The 22,552-nt window shown below is 44.8% G+C and overlaps 3 protein-coding genes across 3 annotated transcripts; all 3 read left to right on the forward strand.

Moving 5' to 3' along the window:
* The first annotated feature begins 393 nt into the window (after window positions 1–393).
* On the forward strand, window positions 394–2,907 carry LOC142899751 (uncharacterized). The gene is made up of 2 exons (XM_076043507.1): window positions 394–657; window positions 1,896–2,907. Exons 1-2 carry the CDS (start codon window positions 489–491, stop codon window positions 2,567–2,569), a joined length of 843 nt encoding a protein of 280 aa, XP_075899622.1. The 5' UTR covers window positions 394–488; the 3' UTR covers window positions 2,570–2,907.
* A 3,431-nt stretch (window positions 2,908–6,338) lies between these two features.
* LOC142899672 (sodium/hydrogen exchanger 2-like) lies at window positions 6,339–14,360 on the forward strand. The gene is made up of 13 exons (XM_076043384.1): window positions 6,339–6,662; window positions 7,987–8,209; window positions 8,977–9,217; window positions 9,409–9,659; window positions 10,242–10,459; window positions 10,546–10,742; window positions 10,829–10,918; window positions 11,390–11,460; window positions 11,641–11,775; window positions 12,518–12,614; window positions 12,696–12,824; window positions 13,933–13,996; window positions 14,127–14,360. The coding sequence occupies exons 1-13, from the start codon at window positions 6,398–6,400 to the stop codon at window positions 14,306–14,308; spliced, it is 2,163 nt and encodes a 720-aa protein (XP_075899499.1). The 5' UTR covers window positions 6,339–6,397; the 3' UTR covers window positions 14,309–14,360.
* A 530-nt stretch (window positions 14,361–14,890) lies between these two features.
* Window positions 14,891–20,018, forward strand: LOC142899761 (transmembrane protein 182-like). The gene is made up of 5 exons (XM_076043520.1): window positions 14,891–15,160; window positions 16,531–16,660; window positions 16,914–17,012; window positions 18,613–18,750; window positions 19,573–20,018. The coding sequence occupies exons 1-5, from the start codon at window positions 15,002–15,004 to the stop codon at window positions 19,791–19,793; spliced, it is 747 nt and encodes a 248-aa protein (XP_075899635.1). The 5' UTR covers window positions 14,891–15,001; the 3' UTR covers window positions 19,794–20,018.
* Window positions 20,019–22,552: the final 2,534 nt, after the last annotated feature.

Genomic DNA, 22,552 nt, shown 5'->3' on the forward strand with positions numbered 1-22,552 from the left:
TTATTACTTTCACTTGCACCAGAGCAGGTGAAAACTAAGTAGAAATCACTTACTCTTTCAGAATGGGCGGATTAAATATTGTATTGTTCTCGTTCAAGCAGTTCACTTTGGCCATGTACTTGTTCTGTGTTTTTTTCTAGATGTTAAAAATGCATTGTAGGATTCATCTGCACTTATTGTAATCAAAATATTTTAGTTCCTCTTCTACTTCAAATTTTTGGATGTATCGCCTGACTTTAACTGAACACGTCAGCCCAGCAGCTAATCATAGTCAGGCTTCTCGTCAGACAAATCACTGTTGTTCTTTTTGTCCAGTTATGATGTTCAAAAGAGCCAAATGAAGGAAGTGTCTGGTGGGTGGCGGCCTCCTCTCAGTTGCAGAAGTGAAACGGATCGGAACGACTAAACCGGAACACACAGCCTTTCGTTCGCCTGTTCACCATTTGTAGGAGAAAGAGGAGCGAGCAGAGGACGACCGACACTGCGAGATGTTGGCCGAAGGTTTTCTCCGGCTGCTGAGGTTCAGGGAGGAGAGAAAGTTTGCTGCCACTGCCAGCCTGAGGGGATCGCAGAGGTGCGTGGAGTTCACAGATCCATCCAGTGATGAATCCTGCAGCTCAGACTCTGCCAGTCGACGGACAGATCCAGTACAAGCAGGTAAAATGGTTCAATTATTGTTGTGTTAGCATGCTGGTACATGAAGTAAATGGTTTGGGGTTCCCACACAGGAAGCCTTTAACCTCGAGGTGAAGGGTCAGCAGGTCACTGTCAAAAATACAGCCTCAAGGGGGCGCTCCGAGCGTCCTCCTTGCACAAGTCCCGCAGTCCCCAAGTTAAATGCAAGGGTTTTGCATTCAGTAGCATCCAACAAACCCTATAACTTGGACGCCCCCTGAGGGTAACAACTGGAAGGATTTCCTCTGTTCCGCCTGCTAACCTTTACATTTTAATTTTTTACCCATGTTCTTTTCTTAGTGAATGAACTCCCTTTTTTTTTTTTTTTACTTTGTTAAGGAAGGAAGGTTGTCGGTTTGCTTCCTGGGGGTCTTTCCCTGTAGAGTGCTGCATTGTTTGCATGAGTTCTCTCTTGTACACAGTACATAAACATGCAGATTAGGGTATTTGAGAACTCTAAACCAGGAGTCACCAACCTTTTTCAACCTGTGAGCCACTTCATGGGTCTGTGACAGTTGCGGGTCCTGCCACTATGCCTCCAATTGACCATGTGCCCTGGCTACTTGGCCATGTGGATATCCCATTAGCCGACTGTTTAGCGCGCATGACTATTCATGACTAGTCTGGGGTTCAAAGCCCGCCCGGGCCGTCCTTTCCACCTTGCCACGGGTCCTTAGTCATCTAAAGGGCTACCAGTACGCAACTCTTTCCTGAAATAACAAACTTTCTCAGCTATATCATTATGAACGATACTGATCTATGTGAAGACACTGATCACGTGAATGAGTTCTCAATGATTATCAACTGTGGCTCAGGAGGTAGAGTAGGTTGTCCAATGACCAAAAGGTTAGTGGTTCAAATCCCGCTCCATCCTAGTCCATCGTTGTGTCCTTGGGCAAGACACTTAACCCTAAATTTCTCCCAATGTGGCTAGGCAGTGCCTTGCATGGCAGCAGCCACTCATTGGTGTGTGAAAGGGTGAATTAAAGGCCTTTGTGAAATGCTTTGGGGTACCATGAAGGTGCTAGAAAAGCGCCATATACTGTAAGTGCAGTCCATTTACAACTCAACAAGTAGTGCTGTTTTTGGAGGCCTGCAAAAACAGCACGAGAACCCATGTGTGCCTGCGGGCACCACGTTAGTGACCCCCTGCTCTATTCACAAATGTGAATACAACTGGTTGCTATCTACGAAATACAACTTTATTTTCTCCTTTTAAGGTCCCATCGGAGAGGAATCAGACCCCGGGTTATCAGCTACTTCCGTCTCGATCCCTGGGTGCCCCCACCACCTCCCCTTGAACCCTGACTTCCACAATCTCCTGGACGACTGCAGCCTCCTGCAGCAGTACCCTGACCTGCAGGTGGCGGAGTCGGGTCGTATCATGCACAACCCCCTGGCGAGGGCGTCGTTTACCAACGACAGCTTTGCGTCCGAGGTCTTCAGCCAGCCCGAGTGGTCGGCCGTGCCGGGCCAACCTCTGGACCAGAGCGCCTCCGTAAGGACGGACCAGGGCTACCTGAACATGGGGGCCAGTCTGAGCGTCGACTCAGAGCTGGCCGGGTCACAACTGGAGCCGATGTCCAATTCGGTGCTGAACGGGCTGCTGGACAAGCAGCTGGACGAGGTGTACATGCAGGTGCTGACGGACAACCTGGCCCGCTGCAACTCCCAGCTGGGACACAGCCTCCTGCGCGGCCTGGTGCCCCCGCCGCAGCCCAGCAGCGAGCTGACGGGCCCCAACTCCATTGAGGCCAGCTTGGCCGAGGCCTCCGGGGCCGAGAGCGGCAAGAAAATAAGTTACCTCAACACTCACAACCTGGGGCCCTGCTCGTCCAACTTCAGCTCCCCCGTGCTGAGGATTTCCGAGCCCGACCCCCCTCCGCCTCAGTGATCGTGTAGATGGTGATGGTTGCTCGTGTGATTTTGATCAAGTGATGTTTCTTTGGCTGTAGAAATGTTTAGAATAGAGTTAAAACAGTTAAATGGTGTTGGTTAGGTGGATGAATTATCTTCTGTCGATGTTTTATGCACTCTTTATTGGGGAAAAAAACGGTATCAATACTGTATTTGTTTTTGTGTGTGTCCATGCGCCATCTGCTGTCATATGTCGGTACTACAATTCAAATAATTTACTCAACACCTTTTAGACCCTGAGGTCGTGTCTGTTATTGGGGTGGTTTTGATTACTACGATGAGAAGAAAATGTGCTGTCATGTAAAAAACAAACAAACAAGCAAAACTTCAGCTTTGCATTGTGGATTAAACTACAAGATTTGGTTAATGAACTATTTGCTCAAATTTAAGTACAATAAGTAATTTGAAAATGATCAATTTTAAGAAGTCTGTAGTTCTGGTGAAAATTCTGTGTACAATCCATGACAGACAGTGGTACTGAAACGCTTTTTATATTTCTGATGCTACACAATTCAAGAAAACAAAGAAAGACAGTGCAGATTTTTTTTTTTTAAGAATACATTTATTGTAATAAGCCTTTTGTACTTTTATATTTTCGGGACTGAGATGAAGTTAGTTGAGAATTAGGTTATGGTAAAGGATCCTATTTACCCTTAACGCGATGCTGCCGTGTTCCTGATCCTGGTCCCTGTGTTCTGGGGTGAGATAGGTTGAGACAATCCCTCAGTTAGTGCTGACCAAACTTTGTACACATTACAATGTTTGTGAGCATAAATTTAAAGCAGTGATGATGAACTGGGACCACTGGACTACAGAAAGACAATGCAGTAGAAAATCTTCACACAAGAAACATAGACATATGCTTATACTTAGGTAGTCCTGTGTAGTAAATGTTACATAGCAGTTATAAAATGGCCAAATCACAGAGACTGTGCTTAAAGACAGTTATTGGCTAATTGCCTGACAGTCAAAACAAAAACATGAAAGACTAAGAATGAATCAAACTGTTGCAGGAGGAAGGAACGTCTCCAGTTGAAACTCAATCAACAAAACAATGAACAACAAAGAAGCAAACTAAGAAAAAAGGTTTCATGGAGACAACACAGCTGGTTGTTCCTCTCACTAAGGTCACTGCCATCTCGCTCGTCTGCAATATTATGTGCTGCCATGTTGTATGATGATGATTGGTTTCATCCAACACATTAATCAACACCTAGTCCATCATAAACCATGTCTGGCCGAAGAGGCACGTTTCATCAATCACATATATGGACCCGTAGATGAGGTGCCCTCTGTAATTGTGTGTCAAACTCGGGCAGTGTGTGTGTGTGTGTGTGTGTGTGTGTGTGTACTCGACATTTGGAAGGTAAACATTTAAAACCTTTCTTCATCAATGCTGGCAGGACTGACTTACTCAGAAAGTCACAAGCTCAAATGTTGAACAGGACAACAGCTCCATCTTCAGGTTGTACTCATGAGCCTAATGATTGTATAGTGATGCGATCCTAAATACATCAATATTATGATCAAGACAGTTTCAAGTCATTTTGAACAACTTGAGTAAAAATCATTTTATTTTGTTAGAGCATTTTTGTTATTTGAAAAGAATGTTAAATGACCTCAGCATTCATTTCAATGAACTGCTGCTGGAGCTTGGTAGGAGAACTCCTCTTGTGTCCTATTATAATAATCAAAATACCTTTTTTTTAAATTGCAAACCTTGAGGAGACATTGACGTCTCTGTACAGGAAACACGAATGCAATAAAGCAACAGTTAAAAGCTACACACAGAAAAGAGTAAATAATGGACAATTAATGACAACTATAGACAATAAAAAACTGAAATAAAATGAAACAACACAGTTAGAGTAGCATCATTTAAACAGCTGGGTTTTGAGTCTGGATTTAAATATAGGAAGAGAGTCTCTGTCACGGATGTCTGATGGAAGTGAGTTCCAGAGTTGGGGAGCAGAGCTTTCAGCCGCTCTGCTCCCCATGGTGCTTAGACGGTAGGAGGGTGCAGAGAGGTGGAGGGAGGAAGAAGACCTCAGACAGCAAGACGGGTTGGCAATGTGGACAAGATCAGACAGATGTGGGGGGGGGGGGGGGGGGGGGGCAGGTTGTGGATGGCCTTAAAAGTAAACAGAAGAATTTTTAAATGATTCTGAATTTGACCAGGAGCCAGTGAAACTGTTGGAGGACGGGAGTGATGTGGTGAAAGGAGGGGGTTATGGAAATAATATGAGCTGCAGAGTTCTGGAACAGTTAGAGCTTGTGGAGGGATTTGTGAGGGGCACCAAAGAGGATTGAGATACAGTAGTCGTTGCAGGAGGTGACGAGACTGTGAACCAGGATGGCAGTGGTGTAAGGGGTGAGAGATGGGCGGAGATGATTAATGTTTCGTAACTCTTAACCTGAGGGGTGCGGGGAGACTGTGGAGCTGTTAATGGTGAGGGAGAAACTGTTAACTTTGGATAAAGTGGATTTGTTACCAATGATGAGGAGTTCTGTTTTATCACTGTCAAGTTTAAGGAAGTTAGAAGCAGTGGGTGAGGGAGGAAGGTGACAGAGAGGTGTCGGGTTTACCGGACAGGTAGAGCTGGGTGTCATCCGCATAGCAGTGAAAATGAATGCCAAATTTATGGAAAATATTGCCGAGTGGGAGGAGGTAGATAATGAAGAGGGAGGGGACCAAGGACAGAGCCTTGGGGCACACCTGAGGTGACAGGGGAAGGCTGCGAAATGAAGGATTTGATTTGGATGAACTGAGTGCGGCCCGTGAGGCAGGAGTGAAACCAGAGCCGGAAGGTGTGAGTGATGCCTATGGAAGAGAGTCTACTGAGGAGGGTGGGGTGAGAAATAGTGTCGAAGGCTGCACTCAGGTCGAGGAGGATGAGGATGGAGATTAAACCAAGGTCAGTTCAAATGAACAGGCAATCTGTAAGCGGGCTACATATCATATGCCATCTTTATCATAAGAATTAAGGTACTGTGTAACTCTGAACACATACAATATTAAAAGTAAATAAATAAAAAAGGAGAAATGTTCAATTTTACCATTTGAACAACCATTTTAAATGTTTCTGAAAAGTGGCAAAAGTTAAAAAAATAAATAAAAAAAGACTTTTCCAACTTTCCTCTCTGGAGATACATATTATGATGATTATGACTATATATATATATATATATATATATATATATATATTATGATTCTGAAACAAGGCGGGTCCTTTTTGAGGACAAAAGAAATCTGTCTCAATGCTAATTTCCTTAAAATCAAACACATTTTCCCCTCTATCCTTTTGCATGGTTTATTCTTTACACAGTCAAGCTGTGTGTGAAACTAAACGACTGCACTTTAAAACAAAAAACACGCACACGTTCAATGGGGGTAAATGGTCATTGCACAAGCTGGTGCACAGATGTGTTCGCTACTCATTAGATAACACATTTACAAAAACACATCAGTGTAATGTTTTGGAAAATATGCTCTCAAACTTGCAATTCATGCACTGTAATGTGTGTGTGTGTGTGTGTGTGTGTGTGTGTGTGTGTGTGTGTGTGTGTGTGTGTGAGTGTGTGTGCTGAGCCTAGTGCTGGTTGGGTACCAATGCTAGCTCAGGGATTCTTGTGCACATTAGTTAAGCCCATTGACTGCACGAGTTGTGTTGTGTCCACATGCCTGTGTGTGTGTGTGTGTGAGTGTGTGTGTGTGTGTGTGTGTGTGTGTGTATGCGTGTGTGGCTCACCTCACCGATAACCCCTGTCCATTCTCTCCACTGTGTGGCCCCGGCATGGCTGCAGGATGGCCACTCTGCGGACCCTCCTTCCACTGCTCGCCGCCGCCACCTACCTGTGGTGCTTGCCGTGCTGGACCCTGACCCCCCCTGCCGAGATCCGCCAGCCCCAAAACCTGCCTCCTCTGCTGGGTGGCTTCAACAGCAGCAGTGATGACAGCCTGGCCGTGGATCTGCCTCTGGCTCTGCGGGTTTTCAGCATGGACTACCACCATGTGCAGGCTCCCTTTGAGATCGTGCTGTGGATCATGCTGGCGTCGCTGGCCAAACTGGGTGAGCTACTCCTGGTTTCACCAAAAGTCAAGGAGAACATGAGATCGCTGAGATCTTAAAGAGCTTGAGAGAGAGAGAAAAACAAATGTAGCTTGTTAGCTTGTTAGAGTTCAGGAACAAAAAAAATCTGATTTTGCAATGTATGGAACTAGCGAGGTCACGTCTCTATAGCAGAATGAGTGTGTTGGTCAATGTGTTGGTCCTGCAAAATCCTGAAATAAACAACAAAAAGCAGATGACAGACACTGTTCAATGCTATTGATTGTATTTTCTGCTAGAAAGTAGAACTTTAAATTAGAATTTACAGGGAAACAAAAAGAATTACAACGGGGCAATCCTCTCATTTGGGAGGATGTGGAGGTCAACGGTGGGGTGAGATGGTTGGAGAGTGAGAAGGAGACAAGGTGAAAGGCTAACGTCTCATGGAAGGTTGGCAGGACCAAAATGCTGACAAACCTCAGGTGTATGAAACAGAAAGCTATTTATTTCAATCAACAGCGAGTCAACCAAAAGTGTCCTCGTGGGGTGGAGATAAACAAATCCGAAATGGGAGACTTACACTGTCAATTAAAACAAAAACTGAGACCGACATACCAACGTGGTGCATCCAAGACTGGACTTTGCTAGGACAACACAGGTAATACAATGACCGCACACATACAAAGGAAGACAAGGACAATTTATACAAGAGGGCAGGGGAAGACAGGTGAGAACAATCAAAGGAAGGAGGGGACTGACAACTACACACAGGCGAAAATCAGTGGACAAAAAAGGAGGGAAAACATGAACAGGAAGTAAACTACAGAGAACACAAGGGAACATGAGACTTAAGAAATACAACAGGACATGCTAAGGCAAGAGATCTTGACAACGTGGCTACTGCACTGGTTTGTTTTGGTGTTGACCTTCTACATAGCTCCACTTAAATGACCCAATGCTAATTATTAGGGGTGTGAATCTTTCACTCACAAAACGATCCGATTCTAATCTCGATTCACAAGCTACGATCCGATTCAGGGACGATTCATAAAAAATAGTTAATAATTTGGTATGATTCGATCCGATCCGGTTCAGTGCGATTTAAAACAAATGGACAATTTAACCCAAGTGCTTATTTTTACTTTACCAATCCAGGGCTCCATCAACCGATGCACTCGGATCTCATACGTTACAGACCGATAACCGATTCAAATCGGTTTATCTTAATTATGTCACGTGTGTGTTTTTTTTTGAAGAAAAAAAAGAGAGATTTTTGCAGTTATTAGTTCATGCTAGCTGTCAGCTCATACCTCCCTCAGCATTTATGGACACTGCGATCTTCCAGGTTTCCACTGGTCAGGCCGGGTGCCTGCAGTGGTCCCAGAGAGCTGCCTCCTCATCATGGTGGGCCTCCTGGTGGGAGGGGTGATCTACGGCGTGCGCCACTCTGCCCCCCCGACTCTGAGCGCCGACGCCTTCTTCCTCTTCCTGCTCCCGCCAATCGTCCTGGACGCAGGATATTTTCTGCCCGGCAGGCTTTTCTTTGAAAACCTTGGGACAATACTGTGGTCAGTGGAGACGTGTGTGCGTATGTGTTTGTGTGTACGTGTGTGTGAGGTCAGGTCACAGAAAAAGTCCGGGACCATTGTTTAAGTCAAGCCCACAATGTTTCAATGTTTTCCCTATTCCTGTACGTGTGAGTTCTTTAGTTGCTATAATATATTGAGATTAATGTCTCAGGCGCCCCTATAAAGTAACAGCACTGTGAATTAATTATTAATAAGACATGTATCATTTATGTAATGGTTAATTTACTGTGAAGAGATTGTGTAAAAAAAAAGTGAATTCCCAGGCCTATGTTGTTGATTCACCTTCTTATTTGCCACAAAAGTAACGTGTTTTAAACAAGTTTTTAAAGGTATAGATTCTAAAATATTTCATCTTTTTATGGCAGGCAGTGAAAGAAATTTGTTCACCACTGTTTACTGCCCATACAAGTAGTTGATAAAATGATCAAATAAATGCCTGTTGCATTTTTTTAAAAATCATGAACTAAAGATTATAACAAAGATTCAACTATTTAAAAATATCTCTTTTCTATGTTTTTGAATACAATCAAATTATATAACTTAACTGCCACTTAACTGTACTTTCTCTATTTGGGGTCAATAAAGGACTATCTATCTATCTATCTATCTATCTATCTATCTATCTATCTATCTATCTATCATGTCAAAGAATTTTCAGCGTTCACTATCCACAGGGCAAGGTTTGCTTGAAAACAAAAAACACATTAAAAACACATTGCATTTAATGAGCGTTTCTTGATGTGCAGGTATGCAGTGCTGGGAACTCTGTGGAACGTGCTGGGCATCGGCCTGTCCCTGTACGGAGTTTGCCTCCTGGCCCACGGCTCCCTGGGAGACGTCTCCCTGCTCCACTGCCTGCTGTTTGGCTCTCTGATCGCCGCCGTGGACCCTGTGGCCGTGCTCTCCGTGTTCCAGGAGATGCACGTCAACGAGCAGCTTCACATCCTGGTGTTCGGGGAGTCGCTGCTCAACGACGCTGTCACTGTGGTGAGGAAAGCAAAACAAAAACTCTAAATCAAAATTTTTATTTGGCTTTTGTTACAGAGTTAGCTCAGATCACTTTACACTTTGAGCAAGAAAAATGTGGATTTTTTTTTTTTTTTTTTTTTCATTGAGAGCGGATCCCGACTCTCAAATCAAAAGTGTGAGGTTGAGTGTGTCTTCCCTCTGTCCAACAGGTTCTCTACAAGCTGTTTGAGTCGTTCCTACGCCTGCCATCGGTAACGGGCCTGGACGTGCTGCTGGGGGGCTGCAGGGTGGTGGTGGTGGGGCTCGGGGGTCTCTTTGTGGGCCTCTTCTTTGGCCTGGTGGCGGCGCTCACCTCGCGCTTCACCTCCAGGGCCCAGGTCATCGCGCCGCTCTTCGTCTTCCTCTACTCCTACCTGTCCTACCTGACCTCGGAGATGCTTCATCTCTCTGGCATTATGGCGTGAGTGAACATCAGCCAAAACTAATTTCGTAAAACATGACGTTGACATCGGACTCAGGATGGAGCCCTGCGGTCTTCCAGTAGCCATGAGTACAGTGAATAACCGAAGGCTGTGACGTTTGGCTTGGTGACCAGTTGATTTGGTCCAGACGACATGAAAAATTATTCCAACTGGAGCTTTCTGAGGTGGATCTGTGTGACCTGAACTCATTTAAAGGAGCTTGATGAAATGAAGAAAGTATTTTTTCACCTCTGATGTGTCTTTTTGCATTAATGGCATGCCAGATAACACAGCAAGTGCAACAAACTTGTGCTTTTCTAGATGGGCTTTCATTCCCTTGTGACTGCGCTGTAACAAGCCTTTTAGATTTCGCTTGACTTTCTACATCACAAGTCAAACTAGGTATCATAACTAGTTATCATAATAACATGATAATTTGTAAATGGGTATCCTGGGGTGTAAAACTCCAACTAGGAGTTTTGTGTGGAAGTAGACCATCAAAATTATTCAATCAAGTCTGGAAATGGCCATAACAGGGCCCCATTAATCAATCCTAATATATATCCCCTTTTTTTTTGCAGCATCGTGACCTGCGCAGTTACAATGAAGCAGTACGTGGAGGCCAACGTATCTGAGCGCAGCAACACCAGCATCCAGTACTTCTTGAAGATGTGGAGCAGCGTGAGCGAAACCCTCATCTTCATCTTCCTGGGTGTCTCCACCATACAGGACGTTCACATGTGGAGCTGGCCTTTTGTCTGCTCCACACTGCTGCTCTGCCTCGCCTGGAGGGCCACAGGTAAAAAAGAAATACACACATCTCCCCATGATGACTTGACACGCACTCCTCGTACTCCTCCTCCTCCTCCTCCTCCTCTGCTGAAGGGGTTCTGCTGCTGACTGCCGTGGTCAACAAGCTCCGGAGGAACGCCGTGACCTTTCGAGATCAGTTCATCATCGCCTACGGGGGCCTGAGAGGGGCAATCTGCTTCTCCCTGGTCTTCCTCATCGATGATTTCCCCAAGAAGAGGCTCTTCATCACCACCACCATAGTGGTCATCCTCTTCACTGTCTTTGTGCAGGTGGGAAACAGCGGTGACTTTTAGCCTTTGTCCTCCCGCTTGAGATGATGCTTTCCTTGAGGTGGTTTTATTTCCCCTGATACCAGGGCATGACCATCAAGCCTCTCGTGGAGCTGCTCGACGTGAAGAGGAAGAAGAGAGCTCTGCCCACCGTCAGTGAGGAGATCCACAGCAGGGTGAGGAGGGCTCGGAATGTTGGCAAATTACGTTACTAGATTCTGTAGCAAAAATCACGCCAAGACAACCACAATAATACCTTTTGCTGTTATTACACTCATGGATTTTGGACGACAGTCAGTCATCAGGGCTTGGTATTTGCCTACACGGTTGTTATTCTCCAAAGATGTAGAATTGATCTAACATGATAATGTATTCTGGATCATTTTCATCATTTTCTTGAATGAATGCTTCTTCAATCCAAATTATTATTATCATTATTATTATTATTATTATTTATTTATTAAATTTGCAATATTTTCTGTACTTCTCTAGCAGGTATTAAAGTTTCAATCAATTTTGCATTTTGCATTTTTGCTATTTTCTTTTACAATTGCGATAAACTGTGGTCAACCTTTCAACACACAACCCATGTTTCATTCCGTGATAATTAGTGTACAAGTTATTACTTTCTGTCTCATGTCTCGTAGCTCATTGATCACCTGCTGGCAGGAATAGAGGATGTGGTTGGCTACTGGGGGCAACATTACTGGAAAGACAAGTTAGTAGTGACTGACTTTACTCTTAATCTTGAATATGTTGTTCCTGTTCTTGTACAAGTGCCGGACACTGAACTACCAGTAGGAGGCAGCAAATGCCAATACCTGATTATTTTTTTCTCTCTCTCTGCCTAAACCACCGCGCTACTTACTCACTGCGTGTTTACGTGTATGTGTGTCAGATTTGAGCAGTTTAACAGGAAGTACCTTCGTCGGTTCTTGATCCGCGAGGATCACCAGGCTCACTCCAGCATCCTCAGGGTCTACCAGGAGCTGGAGAGGAGGGAGCAGAGGGGAGACGAGGAGGCGCCACCACTGTGAGCAAAAAAAATAAAACATACATTTTTCACTTTACTGACAACGGAAGCGCATTGCATTCACTGAATAAAAAACATTAGGCACCAGGATCTCTGTCCCTGGAGGTCAGAAGATCAGGAGGTTTTCAAAATGAACACTAGTGATGGACATTGATTTTATTTCCTATTTATCTCAAACAGATGAAACATCATAAAACAGGGAACCTTTATTCCCCTTCTGTGACGGTTCGCACTTGTCAGTGCCATCATTGCCGTTAAGGCTCTTGAGAGTTGAGTTCCAGGTAATTGCGCTTAGCTCTTGGTTATTCTGAGACATTTTACCTTTGATATGAACGGCTTCTTCAGTTCTGAACTGAAGTTGAACTGCACTGACCCCCTGAAAAAGCTCATAAACTCTTTTGGATTCAAGGCCAAAAGTCTTTAAATAACCCAAGAACTCCCGAAGCCCATTCACCTGCTCAACTTAACTTTCAAAAGCCGGAACGTCTGTACCGGCACCATTCTTGTATGGACAGCAAGTACTTTAATAAGACAAAATCTCTATGTGATATTGGACAGCCAAAACAAACAAAAAACTTCTATCAGTATAATCAATATACAGATGGCTTGTTTAACTAATTCAAGCATGATTAATGCAATTGCAATGCATATCTGTGATAAACTTCCTGTTTGTCCCAAACCGACAGTAAAGTACTAACTTGGCCCCGATTGAGTCTCTTTCCATTCCTATTTTCCTGTTCAGCGTGGACCCTCGGCCCCACAGCCGGCCCCTCCTTCCGGAAGAGATGGACAGCATCAGACGCATCCTCTCCAGGAACCTGCACAACTTCAACAACAAGGTGTGCAGACAAACTACGTTATCCCCATTGCAGTGGCTGAACTCTGCAGGCGGCTGATGACGGGTGCGTTTGTCACTGCAGCAGACCCCGGCCTACAGCAGACACACGCTGCACCAGGACCGGGGGACGGACCGAAGTGGGAGGCCCCTCCACCGACACCACAGCCTGGGAGAGAGACACTCGTACAACACCATCACCCACTGGCCACAGGTACCGTTCACTCTGTCACTAACACTTCCAGAAATATTGCATTATGAATGAGTGAATGAATGAATGAATGAATTAATGGAGGCCTTATTTCAAACATGTGTGAGGAATACAAATATACAAATAATTAAAAACAAAAGAACAAATGAAAACACTTGAATCAGTCCAGAACAATATATGTATGAAGAAACATTTGCTTATTTAACATTTTCCATATTTTTACACATACTCACATACGCTTGACCAGCATATTTGCGATGGCCAACAATAGGAAAATAAATGAAATAAATAACCATGTGAATATGTGTAAACCCTAGTGCTTTGCCCTCTATTATGTCTGGAAGAGGATTATGGCAACAAGAAGAGAAAACAATTAAAACAGATCTCCCCCCCCCCCCCCCAAGTTTCCATTTTGAGAATAAAGTTTAAATTTCGAGAATAAAGTTGATGTTTTGCAATTAATTTCAACGTGAAGTAAGTCAAAATGTCGAGAATAAAGTGGAAAGGTTCTGTGCACAAGTCCAGTTCACTTTTAACTGTGGGTAACTGGTTAATCCACCATCCATCCAGTCTACTCAACAAGTTCCACTTTATTTGCGTCGACTTTATTCATGAAATGTCGTGCGAAGTTTCGTCTTTTTTACATCTAAGTTTTTCATGAAATTTTGACTTTATTCCCGAAATTTCATCTTAAAACTCGAAATGAAAACTCAAACTAAAACTTCACAAGAAAAAGGGGCATGTTTCTTTTCAGCCAATGTGAGGTTACAATGTGAACACAAAGTGCACAGACAGCTAGACAGGTAAAAACACACTCTCTGACCACTTCAATAGGCACTGCCTTGCTGGTGAGGCGTCACCGTATTCTTCATGACATGGTTGTAACCAGTGATCATTGATGAGTCGCCGCTGTTGCTGTACTATGGTCTCCAACCAGTCTGCCAATTACGACCTCTGACCCCTGACATCAGTCAGTCAGCACTTTTTCTCCACTCAACTGCCACTCACTGAACTGGATTTTCTCTCTCTGGGACCATTGGTTGGCACTGGACCTGATATAGCGGCCACTGTATTTGTGTATTCCTGTTGTTTATTTTTCTTCTTGTGGCAGGCGGAGTTTGGAGACTTCAGCGCCTCACACAGGGAGAGAGTGCGACTCAGCAGGTCCCACACAGGTACAAGGACACACACAAAGCTCACTCTGCTGACAAACACTGCTTCAGTCGTAATTCTTGCTGTTGAAAAGTGCTGTAGGTTGGTAACGTCTCACCCCCTGACTGTGATCCCCCACCTTGTGTTGTCCAGTGTGCTCCATCAGCCCCAGGCCCGTCCTCCAGGACCCCCCACCACCACCACCACTAGCGGCAGCAGCCTCGGCACAGCCTGCTGCCAGAGGCGACCAGACCTCGGCACAGCACCAAGCAGCAGACGGGGCAGAGCCGCGGAAACAGCTCAGCTTCGTTTTGGGCAATGAGACGCAGCAATGAACACGGACACGCATGAAAAAAAAAAGTGTGATGCTTTCAGAAAGACAAAAAAAAAAAAAAAAAAACACTCATGTGGAATGTGGAACTCTTGGGTTTCCAGGATTGTTGGCAACTTTGGTAAAGAAAAAAAGGCTGCATTAGCCTTTAATTAAACACAATAAAATTATTAGGAGTTTTTTTTTTGGGTTATTTTTGTTCACCGTCTGCCATGACGCCTGGTTTTTACCTCTGCCTCAGTCGAGGTTTGACATTCGTTTAGCAGCTCAGGTCTAATTTATTTTCAAAGTGGCACTCTGAGTGTAACACCTGCCTTAGAAATACCGTGCGGTTAGGAAATGCAGACATACACACACACACACACACACACACAAACCTTGGCCCCTCTTGTTCCCCCTTATAAATGTGCGACACACGCTGGCTGGTAATTTGACAGGGACAGCTTTACTGCATCCTAAAATAACTCCGGCCACCCCCAGCCAGACCCCCCACCCCACCCAATTCCTTCACCCCCCCCACCCCACCCCACCCCACCCATTCCTCGGCTATCTGCCTGACTGAAGCTTCTCCTCTCCACCACTCCCAACATGCCAGGGAGTGGCAGACTGTTGGGACTGAACGGGGCTGAGCGGGGAGGCCACTGACCGGGGGGGCGACTGCTGTGAAGAGACCTGCTTGGTTCTCGGGGGCCCAGTCATGAGAGTGGGAGCGGCGGCCCTCGCCGGGGGGCTGTTCGGGGTGGCGGGGACTCTGTGCTTCTTGCTGGCCTTTGGCACAGACTACTGGCTGGTGGCCAGTGACGACTGCGGCCCGTACTCGTGGCCCAGGGAGGAGACGGAGGCCAACGGCACCGAGGTAAGACGCTCGCTCACCTGCTTGTGGCCAGTCACTGACACAACTGGGATTGCAACTTGTTGGGAGGTGTTTTCCACAACACAAACACACAACTACTTACACTTTGACGTTGAACTAACATCAGATGTAGCTTAGAATAGAATAGATTTATTGCCATTGCACAGGAGATACAACGAAATTGAATGCACTCACGTGCTGGGCTCAGTAGAAAAAATACTCTAAAAACAATAAGTCACAATATATACATATGACAATCAGTCATTCACTTCCCCATTCACTCAGTGCCACCGTCTGCCTTTAAAACTGAATTCAAAAAAGAAATTGCATGGATAAAGTGCAGGTGTTGACAGATGCTAGTGGTTTATTTTCAGGTGAGAGTTGAGTATGGTGGTAGCATGTTGGCATGGAAACTCTTCATGAATCTTGTTGTGTGAGTTCTGATGGATCTGTAACGTTTCAAGCTTGTTGAGTTGTCAATTGATACTCAGCTAACAGCCACTTTCTCAGGCATACCTTGCTAGTGCCAGGTACCTAATAAAGTGGCCAGTGGCTTGTTGTCACCACTTTTTACTTGAGTTACAATTGCTTTCTTTGTCTTTCTTTCTTTCTTTCTACTGCTAGTCTGCTCATCCTTGCCACCATGTGATTGGCTGGCAAGCGACTTGAATTAACAAGCAAGCTGAACACCGTACCTAATAAAGTGGCCACTGAATCTATGCTACGCTATACCCACACTGTACCAATGTTGGTATTATGGTTTTGCAAACAGAATTAACATCTGACATTCCCTTGACTGAAGTACTGACATTATTTTACTTTTCAAGCAGAAAAGTTTCCCTCTGTTTCCAGTCTGCCGCTGTGTTTCAGTCCCTTGGAGGAGAGCGTCCAGTAAAAATAACCCTGACGGCATCATTTTGCTAAAGTTCCCCTCGGAGCCTCAGAGTGTTTCCGCAGGAATCCGACCTCAGAGTGTCAAACCAGCAGAGTGGCTTAGTTCACTCGTTGAGGTTATTATTGTCCAGCACATTGGTGAGAACATTCAGAAGAACAGAGAGAGAGAAAAAAAAAATCCTCCGATAGTGAAGAATCTCCCCGAAATCACAGCGAACCGAGCCGAGTCTTTCATTCCAAATGAAAGTGGACGATTAGCCGCTGCTGCGTGTTAATGCTCAGCGCCATCAATCATATTTTCCTGACAAGCAAATGGAGAGAATCAGTCGTTTCATAGCTTCCCCTTGAAGACCTCACAAAAGGGGGCCAGGCCTTAATCACAACCACGTTTGATGCCACGTTTTTGCGTGCAGCGAGGAGCTGACAGAACTTAACTTCATCGTGCCTGATGCCTTTTTGTTCCCCCCCCACCCCTCCAGATCCGTTTGGCGAGAACCTCCGGCTCTCCGCCACCCCCTCCCTTCCTCACGCTGCACCACGAGGGCTTCTTCTGGAGGTGTGTGTTTCAGGTGGAGCCCACAGCGGTCGCGCTCTTGGCCACCGTCTACAGTAGGTACCCGCAGCAGGCCTGGCTGAGTTTGTGGGTGTGTCCACTGTGGTTGTGTGTCCTTACGCACGGCACTGTGGTCGCTTCTATATGCTGACAAGCACAGGAAGCAGAGCTACCTATAATCTGGGTATTTAAAAGAAAATAAACATGAGCAGTGCCAGAGGGATTTTCCCTTGTGTGTTTTTCTTTCTTTCTCTTTCCTTTTTTTTTTAACTCCAGATTTTTATTCGGTTTTGTATTTCCCCCCCAAAGCAAACCAGCCAGAGTCCAAGAGCTGCGTCCAGGGTTACCTCTTCCCTCTGCCCGTCGCACTCGGACACGTTCCTCACCAAAGTTACGATGCCACAGCAGGTAAACACACTCCTATCAGACCCCAAGAATAGAATAGAACAGAGTCGAATAGAACAGTGGTTCTCAACTGGTGGAGTCTCAGGACATAAAGGACACAAATTTATTCCACAAAAATAAAAATGCTAGCCCACTTTCTATTATGCCTTGTAAATCAATTATTAAAATTACTGAAATGAATTGTCTCCTGCAAAATAAATGCCCAACATTTCTCTCGCTCTCTCTATTTGCATATATATATATACATATACATATACATATACACACACACACACACACACACACACATGTGTATACATATATATGTATATATATATATATATATATATATATATATATATATACATATATATATATACATATATATGTAGAAATGATATTAAAATCCTTTTTTCAAAAAGGGTCAGGGGGAAGCTGCCTACGCAACCGCAACCCAATGAAACCAGCTCTGCGACCCACTTTTGGGTCGCGACCCACCAGTTGAGAAATGCTGGAATAGATTGTGGTTGGAGGTGGGCCTGAGGCAGTCAGGACAGGGGTCAGGGGTCGCACAAGAGCGGAGAATGATGAGGATGAAGGCACTGGGCCATGACGCCACAAAAAAAAAATACTGTTCATGTGAAGCTAAAATGAGAGCGGATGGTCTTAATAATTCTAAAGAGAACACAATGGAGACTCCATTGGCCTGTTTCATTGATAATCACCTTATTACTTAAAAAAAAAAAAAAAACTCAGTTAAATATTTAGAAATGTAAAGCTTAAAACCCAGAGTGTTAATCGGGGATATAAGAAGATTATTTTTCTTCAGCGAGTTTCAACTCAGTGTCAAAAGAGTTACAGTTCCTGGATGTTCTTATGAAATTCTGTCAGCATTTCATTTATTTTTGAACATTCGGACGATGGACATGATGAAGTTCTCACCTGTCGAAATATTGCATAAGGGATATATATACAGGAGTGAAAAAATTAATTTCAGCAAGTCACTGACTTTGACATATTTTCATGTGGCCACTGCTGTGAGCGAACAACAACGACGTCCTCGCCTACTGTAAGACTTTAAGAGAACAACAACATGAGGTTGCAGTTTTGACTAACAGTGTGAACGGGTTCATCTGGTGGAGTGTATAAGTAACTCAGGAAAAAATTGACAAAACAAAATGATGGTGTTAATATTTTACCTGCCTGACTGATGCCAACTAGGCACCAGAGGTCAAATATTTTTTAATTTTCATTCTCTCAACTGCGATTGACTTCCATTTATTGTCCACTCTTACATTCAGCCCCAATTACCCTAATTGTAATCCAGCCGTAAGCAAGAATCTCAACCCAAAATAAATTCACACCACCTCAATTTACACCTTGTGGGTTGTGGAATTACTCTCAGCTAAGCTAGCCCTGCCTTTGCTATGTTTCTACTAACAAACAGACACTGGAACGACTCCCCGGAGAGGCTGAAGTAAAAAAAAAAGAAAAGTTGCTAGGGAGGATTTAGGGTTGTGTCAGTACCTGTGAAGATAGCAACTGTCCAAACGCAAACATAACCCTGACGTGTGACTGCTCTGAATATAAATGCCCCCTCGCTCCTCCTCTCTCTCCCCTGCAGTGTTTCGGGGTTTCTGGACCGTGCTGATAATCCTTGGCCTGGTTGCCGCTCTGACAGGAGGCTTCCTGCTGGTCTGCGGGGTCTCCTTCCTGAGCCATAAACTCTTCAAGCTGGGCGGCGCTTTCCTCATCGCTGCTGGTAACGGTCGCGTGTGCACGCGTGGAATTTAGAAGCTCAGTCTGGCCGCCAGGCACGACTTGCGCTGCAGTGGGTGATGTGCAGACACAAACACTGCTGCTGCTGCTGCTGCTGCTGCCAGTTGTTCATACCTGTCACATGACAACGCGGCGCTGTGAGCAGCACATGTCGCTCAGTGGCGTCTCTGCTGTGAGAGCAGCGGATTTAAAAGCTTCCCGACGAGACCCGGTGATAATGATGCATCGCTCCGGGTGCGACCCTCACCCAGGGATGTATAATAAGAACTGGATATCCGACTACCAATATGGCAGTGGGGCAATTTTTCACCCCGTGGCCACTCGTGGTACTGCAATCAAAAATCCCATGCGGCCCAAAAAGCATTCTCCTCGATAAATGCCTGTAAAACTGTTGACAGGATGACCTTTGACCTGCAAACAAGGTTCATAATACATTTTTCTATTGTAGATTTTTATGTCATGGATGTTCAATCTTTCTAAATTCTATTTTATAGAGGCCAGAAAATCCCTAGAAAAAAATGTAAGTCTCCGCTCATTCTGATTGGCTGATGCATCCTGATGCATCAAGTCAGTTACAGAGGCATGATGGGAAGTGACACTACTGCCCTACTGCTCTGAAGGGCTGAATAATGCGGAAGTAACCCGGAAGTCATTTCAAATTGTGGACTTTTTCTCACTATGCGCGAGCTAGCTAGCTTGCTAGAGCCTCCATTGAAATGAATGGTGACAGCTCCTGTCCTCTGATGCTCTTCATCTTCTTCTTCCTCTTCCTTTTCTTCCTCCCCTTCCTCCTTCTCCCATGCAGCCTGCCTCTTCCTGCTCACGCTGTTGCTCTACGTGCTGTGGATGGAGGCGGTGGAGGTGCGGCGCTACGTCCTGCAGGAGAGAGGCGAGACGTGTCCGCAGGCGCGCGTCTCTGTGCACTACGGCCCGTCCTTCATGGCGGCGGGCGCCGGCGTGCCGCTGGAGCTGGTGTCAGGCCTGGTCTTCACACTAGCAGGCCGGGCGCTGCAGGCCAGCAAGTGAGCCGCACGCGGAGCCACAGGGGAGTCGACTTTTCAGCGTCCCGAGGCTCAGTTGGTCACTCGTGGGAAGCAGTGGAATTGTTGTTGTTGGCTTCAGATACACGGTGCTGATAGGGTTTGATGTGTTTGAGACACCACAAAGTGATTTATGTCATTTTTTTTTTTCATGCCTTAACAGCTGTGGTTGATAAGTTTACAACGTTACTTGTTCAGTGCGTGTTAGTTTTTTAAATATGTGTTTGTATTTTAACAAAACCAAATTTTTTGTAATAGAATACAAAGTATAGACTGTGGCTATCCATGAAGTAGTAGTAGTAGTAGTAGCAGTAGTGGTGGTGGTGGTAGTGTTAAAGACAGAAAAGAAAGTTAACAAAGTTAAAACAATGTTTGCTAAAGACAATAATACTAATAAGAATGATATAGTTTAAAATTTTCATTTTAGCAACATTGTAAATATTACAATGTATTTTTTTTTTTTTTAGAAAAGCATTTTGGGGTAACTATTTAAAGATCCTCGCAGCATTGTAAATGTGACATTTATTATTATTGTAAGTTACCGTGTTAAATGACTCTTCATATTTTACATTTTGCTCCTAACTAGAGAGGTCAAGATTTGATAGATGTGAAATGAGACTGTTGTGTCTTCCTAGACAGCACCCAAGAGGGACTGTGGGATTAAAAAAAAAGGGGGATTACAGGATGAATTTGAACCTGAATTTGAAGAAGAAAGAATTATTGCAGCACAGACCACCAGACCAGTGAAAATGTGCTGCGACTAGTAGCACAAGTCAGCGGAGAAGAAGGGATGGAAGCGGAGTGAATTGACGCTCGTTAAGGTGGGGGAGGAGGGGGGGGTGTAAGGGCGGAGGGGCAGAGAGACGGGGCTTTGAGAATCGAACAGCTGTTTGTGGGTTCGCTGTGTGTACAGCCGGCCGGCCACCTGCCTCCTTCACCCCAGTCACATTTCAGCCCCTCATTTCAATCCTCGTGCCTTTTTTTTTTCTCCCCAGCCTCATTATGTTCCTCAAATCCACCCCCCCACTACCCCCCACACACACTTTAACAGAGGCTTTAAATTCAGAAAGCCACTAGCTCTAATAGAAAACTCCCCCCTCCTTTCTCTCTCTCACACACACACACACACACACTCACACACACACACACACACACAGACCAGGCCTTTATTTTCCCATCATCCTATCGTAACAGGAAGTGCAGACCTGCGATTGTATCACAACTGCTGCAATATTAGATCATGGTCGGGCTGAATGGGGCAGCGAACTGGTGGACTCTCAGTCACACCTATCAGCTTTCATCCCTGCTCAGAGCACAAGTGTGTGTGTGTGTGTGTGTGTGTGTGTGTGTGGGAGCTGTTCTTCACCGAGTGCCAAAGGTCAGAAAAGATAATGTCTGTATTTCATTCATTTTTATTTTTCATGACTGGTTATCAAGAATTTGAGGTGTGATTTTTACATAAATCTAAGTTTCTGAAGGTGCTGCGGTCGTTGTTTTTTTTTTTTGCATCAACCTTTCTTTTCTTTTTTTTTCAATTTCAGGTCTGTATGTTCAAATAAAAGTGCTTAAGTTTACACAAACCTCTGTGGTCTCCAGCAACACCGCAAACAAGCGCACGCAGAAAGCATGAAGTCTTATATAAGATGAGGGATTCTCTTATCTGCATTCCATTTTGATCTGATAATATCAAAACCAAGGAGGGGGAGAGAAAAGAAAAAACACTCCACTCCTGATCTAAAGAAGCCCAGGGGCGGTGAGATTAAAAAAAAAAGAGGAGAAGAACAGAGGAGGCTGAATGAAAGGGAGAAAATCAGAAGGAAGAGGGGAGGAAAAAGACAAAAACTCCATCGCAGGAATCTGAGGTGTGCAATTTCACATCAGAGGTGACTGAGAGATGAATCTGCACAAATCCAAAGATGTGGCACAGACAAGGGAGAGCATGCATTTTATCATCCTGAACACCACGGAGTGGATAATAAGTGAGTGAATAAGTAAATTAATGCAAAAGTACTGCATATACAGAAGTGCAGTTAACTCCTTTTAAAAAAAAAAAAAAATAAATATGTGAATGGTCAAGTTAAATCCGGCCACAACACAAAGCAACCCTGGGGTTGCAGCGTCAGGTTGCTTTTGCTTAATCACATGACCACTTGGACCACTTGGACCATTTGGATGTTAATGACGAGGCTTCAAAGGGTTTGAGACAGAAGCAGAAGATAGCAGTCGGGGGGGGGGGGGGGAAGGAAGAGAAAATGACAAAGTGTGATCCCACAGCTGCAACCGGGTCCGTTTAGCGTGAAACACGCTGGTGGTGTCAGCGGCTCGCTGCAGGTTAGCGCCATTAGCTCACAGCAGAGGCCCAGTTCCGAGCCTGATCCTCTCTGTGTCGCGCCTGCTTTCATCCATCACTCAACCTCTGGAGGAGGGCCTCCTCAGACAGGACGCATCCCGACGCTGAGAGCTGCTCGTCCGCGCCGGCTGCTTCTGAGAGGACAAGAGCTTGTTTTGCTTTGTTTTCCACCACATGTCCTCTAAAAAAAAAATTAAAAGTATATATATATTTTTTTTTTGCACGATGACTTCCAGAAAATAGTCTTCCATCACAAAAAAGCTTTTATTTTTCGTGCAAAAACATAGACGAAGAAGTGGATTAGAGGTTGGTGGTGGGAAGGTGATGTGAAGTAATGATCCACATGCCCTGTATATTACAACAATGCGTTTTTTTTAATATGGATGTATTATGTG

This window comes from Nelusetta ayraudi, unplaced genomic scaffold, assembly GCF_046127955.1.
Source record: "Nelusetta ayraudi isolate G7.1 ecotype Tasmania unplaced genomic scaffold, CSIRO-AGI_Nayr_v1 ptg000075l, whole genome shotgun sequence".
NCBI lineage: Eukaryota > Metazoa > Chordata > Actinopteri > Tetraodontiformes > Monacanthidae > Nelusetta > Nelusetta ayraudi.

What these genes read in the sequence shown, in the direction of transcription:
- LOC142899751 (XM_076043507.1), top strand. Translation starts at nt 489, where the DNA reads ATGTTGGCCGAAGGTTTTCTCCGGCTGCTGAGGTTCAGGGAGGAGAGA. An exon ending in GACAGATCCAGTACAAGCAG is followed by an intron (nt 658 to 1,895) that starts GTAAAATGGTTC and finishes TCTCCTTTTAAG; the next exon opens with GTCCCATCGGAGAGGAATCA.
- LOC142899672 (XM_076043384.1), top strand. Translation starts at nt 6,398, where the DNA reads ATGGCCACTCTGCGGACCCTCCTTCCACTGCTCGCCGCCGCCACCTAC. An exon ending in AACCTTGGGACAATACTGTG is followed by an intron (nt 8,210 to 8,976) that starts GTCAGTGGAGAC and finishes CTTGATGTGCAG; the next exon opens with GTATGCAGTGCTGGGAACTC. An exon ending in TCAACGACGCTGTCACTGTG is followed by an intron (nt 9,218 to 9,408) that starts GTGAGGAAAGCA and finishes TCTGTCCAACAG; the next exon opens with GTTCTCTACAAGCTGTTTGA.
- LOC142899761 (XM_076043520.1), top strand. Translation starts at nt 15,002, where the DNA reads ATGAGAGTGGGAGCGGCGGCCCTCGCCGGGGGGCTGTTCGGGGTGGCG. An exon ending in CGGAGGCCAACGGCACCGAG is followed by an intron (nt 15,161 to 16,530) that starts GTAAGACGCTCG and finishes CCACCCCTCCAG; the next exon opens with ATCCGTTTGGCGAGAACCTC. An exon ending in CGCTTTCCTCATCGCTGCTG is followed by an intron (nt 18,751 to 19,572) that starts GTAACGGTCGCG and finishes TCTCCCATGCAG; the next exon opens with CCTGCCTCTTCCTGCTCACG.